Source organism: Quercus robur, chromosome 11, assembly GCF_932294415.1.
Source record: "Quercus robur chromosome 11, dhQueRobu3.1, whole genome shotgun sequence".
Lineage (NCBI taxonomy): Eukaryota > Viridiplantae > Streptophyta > Magnoliopsida > Fagales > Fagaceae > Quercus > Quercus robur.
Window position 1 is genome coordinate 21,142,919 of NC_065544.1, and position 3,988 is coordinate 21,146,906.

At 30.7% G+C, this 3,988-nt stretch overlaps 1 protein-coding gene across 1 annotated transcript; it reads right to left on the minus strand.

Moving 5' to 3' along the window:
* Nucleotides 1-124: 124 nt before the first annotated feature.
* On the minus strand, nt 125-3,139 carry LOC126707377 (disease resistance protein RUN1-like). Its single transcript, XM_050406985.1, has 3 exons — nt 2,548-3,139; nt 874-1,981; nt 125-495 (listed from the first exon to the last, which is right to left on the minus strand). Exons 1-3 carry the CDS (start codon nt 3,042-3,044, stop codon nt 217-219), a joined length of 1,884 nt encoding a protein of 627 aa, XP_050262942.1. The 5' UTR covers nt 3,045-3,139; the 3' UTR covers nt 125-216.
* Between the last annotated feature and the right edge of the window lie 849 nt (nt 3,140-3,988).

A 3,988-nucleotide genomic window follows, 5' to 3' on the forward strand; every position in this document is an offset into this window, starting at 1 on the left:
TTCTACACTCACGAAGATTCAATTTCTTTACATTTGGTATGGCACTCAGTAAGTCGGGTAATTCCCTAATGTATTGATTGGAACTGAAATTCATATATGTCAAGTTTTTGCATTTTATCCTCTGTAGAAAAAGAAAATAAAAATTTTTAACACCAACAAATTTTATTAAAATATAGTTTAATAAACTAATATTAATTTATAAATAAATAAAAATGATTATACCTTGAAAAGCTTGTCCAATATAACCCGACTTTGTGGCATGTTGAGTGCAATAAGTTTTTGAGGATGGAAATTGGATGGTAAGGAAGATAAAGTACATCCACGCCATTCAAGTAACCTTAAATCATTGGGAAGATAATCAAGACTTCCACAAATTTCTACATTATCAATTATAAGAAATTTGAGATTTTCCATCTTTTCAAGACATTTAGCTTCTAATTGCAACTTTGTTGGTTCCAGTGAGCGTAACACTATGCCTCGAATTTTATCTGACCCCTAATTGGACAAAATGTTAAATAAATCACACTAGTTAAAAAGAATTCATAAAATAAAATAGAAAAAATATTATGTCCACAATATTTTCATAACAAATCATAAGTGGCAGATTGTTATTTGTTATTATGGGTGGAAAAAAAGTCATTTAAGTTGTGAATTCACATTAGAACCAATAACAACTTACCACCTATGATTTATTTTGAAAATGTTATAGATGTAGCACTTCTAAAAAATGACTATCAAACTTTAACCATAGTGTTGGACTTGAATTTTATTCCATAACAGAAAAAAAGGATCAAAGAAAAAAATTTATAAAAAAAATGTCATTCAAGATACCCAATTAAAAAAATGTAAAAGATGAGAGAATTCAACTTATACCTTATTTTTAGTTAGAACTTCAAAAGCATCTTCATAACACCAAAGCCTGCTACGTGTTCCAAGTAATTGTGGTGATTCTTGCCGAACAATTTCCCTACCCATTTGTTGTATCAAGTCATGCATCCATAATTTGTCAAATTGATCAATAGTTACAAGACACTTCTCGATAAGTCTTTGAATACCAATATTTGGGTGTAAATTGCAAGAATCCAGCATAGCTTCAACATATTCCCTGTCAAGTCCCTTGAAGAAAAATGTAATATCAAGGAAAATAATTTGTTCAACTTGCTCCAATCCTTCATAGCTTATTTGGAGTACATTTTGAATATTTTTGTCAAGAATTTTTTCATACTTTTCTAATGCACTTTCCCAGTAAGGTTTAGCTCTTCCAAATAAAGTAGTACCTATTATTTCTAAAGCTAATGGAAGGCCTTGAGCATAATATATAAAGTGGTTTGCAAGTTTTGAATAATCTTCTTTGGGAGTGCTTTTTTGGAAGGCATGCATACTAAAGAGTACAAGAGCTTCATCGTCATCTAGCTCCTTAACCTCATAGGTTGAATAGCCTTTTCCAGAAGTGGCTAGCAAGTGTTTATCTCTTGTTGTTATAATAATTCTACTTCCAGGAGCAAACAAATCATAATTTCCGAGCAATTTTTCTATCAGGTTCAATTTATCCACATCATCAAGAACTATAAAAACCTTTTTTTGAAAAAGGCTTTTATTTATCATATTCGTTCCTTTAGATATGTTACACACCTTCAAATCCTTAACCCCTAAGATCTCAAAAAGAAGTTTCTCTTGGAGGCGGATTATGCCTTCATTTGTCTCTGACATCTCTCTAACATGCTCTAGAAAAATTCTTACTTTGAAATGATTAAAAATTTTATTATAAAGAGCTTTTGCGGTTGTAGTTTTACCCACTCCTCCAAGTCCATAAATCCCAATCACGCAAACATCATTTGATTCTCTATCTAAAAGCAATTGTAAGTCCTTTACACGAGAATTTATTCCAATTGGGTATTTAGCAACATGTAATGGCATTTGATTTAAATTAGACTTTAAGATATCTTCAACAATTATTTGGACAAGTTCAGCTTCACTAAAACTGCCATTCACAGAGCATTTAACAATGTAACGAGTTAGACTATAGAAAAGAAATAAGAGCATTTACTAAATTAAATGCAAGGTGATTAATATGTATATCATAATTGAAGTATTCCTAAATAAAGTAAGCCGCATAGATTAAAGAAATATTATTTTATTCACTTTTTTGGGTAGCAAATTAGCTTTTGGCATGAAGTTGCATGAAAAGTCCGGTTAATTGAGAACATAATCTTATTGGGATGACTGGATCCCATCACTTTCTAATAATACATTAGGTTTTTCTTTTAAATTTTTATAAATGCTATGAGGGTGAAGCTCCTAATTAATTATTGATAAGATAATCTAATATTAAGTTCTTTTATTTTCATCTTTAACCTGCAGCGAACTAGATTAGAAAGAAGATATGACAAGAAAATAATACCTTCATAATTTAGTTAAATTTAAAGAAAAATAATAATAACAAACAATTAATGAAAGTTGTTATTTAACGACTAAAATTTAATGGTCATCGCAAAAACATTAAAACTCTTAAAGAACAACTAACAAGAGTAGTCATTAGATAAATACCTCTTCTTGTAGTCCCAACCAGAAAGATTGGCTGCTTCATGTAGAGCTTCCCTCCATCTTCGTACCTTGCTTTCATTAAATTTTTTTTCATGATTAGTCAATACTTCCCCGAACTTTCCTTTTTGCCTACGAACTTCTGATGGATCCACATTGTAAAAAACTGGTCGCACCAACTGGTTATTTTTCCTACACTCAATAATCTTAGTAAGTTCATCCAAACACCAAGTGGAGGATGCATAATTTTCAGAAAATACAATTATTGACATCATTGAGTTCTCAATGATTTTAAGAAGCTCTGCAGAAATTTCTTCTCCCCTTGGGAGCTTATCATCGATGAAGGTATGAATACCCCTCTGACACAAAGCGTCGTACAAATAGCTTATAAAACCCCGGCGAGTATCTTCACCTCTAAAACTCAAGAAGACATCAAAGTTCTTGGATTGGCCGGTAAAAGAGGAGGAGGAAGATGAGGCTCCTTTGCTGGTTGCAAGAGCCATCAGGATTTATGAACAGATGGATGAGATTATCTGAAACTGAAAGGAGTAAGAGGAAAGCTATGAAAGAGATTGTAAATGTAACTAAGGAAAGTGAACCACGAATTAGGATGAGGATGACTGAATGCAAGCAAGAGGAGACTTTGAGGTAGTCTTGCTTTCGGTGTGGCCAGTAAATTCTTAAAACTTTCAAGTCACACTTTTACTTGACATTGCAATATCTTTGAACATTATTATACCATATCTGTCACTGCGGTCTAACGTTTCACATTTCAAAATATACTCCTCAGCAGGGCCGGCCCAAGGCTTAGGCCACTTAGGCAATCGTCTAGGCCCCCTGCTAGAGAAAAGCCCCCAAGTTTTGGGGCAAAAAAATGAGATATATATATATATATATATTTTTTTTTTTTTTAATTTTTTTTTTGAGATATATGGAAAAAAAATAGTTTTACATTTTTCTTCTACTTTTAAGAAGTACCAAAGAATTGAGTAATGCTAGAGATATTACAATGTTAAATACATAGGGCTTACAAATATGTGTCACTAATTATAATAAATAATTTAGATAGGAAAATATTATAAATTTTACTTTAAAACCTTTATACAAATTGACATGACAATTAATATGATTTGTAGACGTCAACAACTTTTTTTTTTTTTTTTGGTGTGTGTGTGTGTGTGTTTGTTGGGGTTTGGGTTTGAGAGTAGTTAGACATCAACAACCTATTAAATGCATTTTTAAATTACTTAATGATACATCTTTATAAGCATTATGTTGTAAAATTTATAATATCTTTAATATCATTCATTCAAATACTTGTTTATTATATTCTTGAAGTGTCATTAATCATATTCATTGTACAACATTTGTAGTTTTTTTTAGTAAAATTTGTTATAATTTTAGCATTTCTTCAACAAAAAAAAAATATATATATATATATATATAT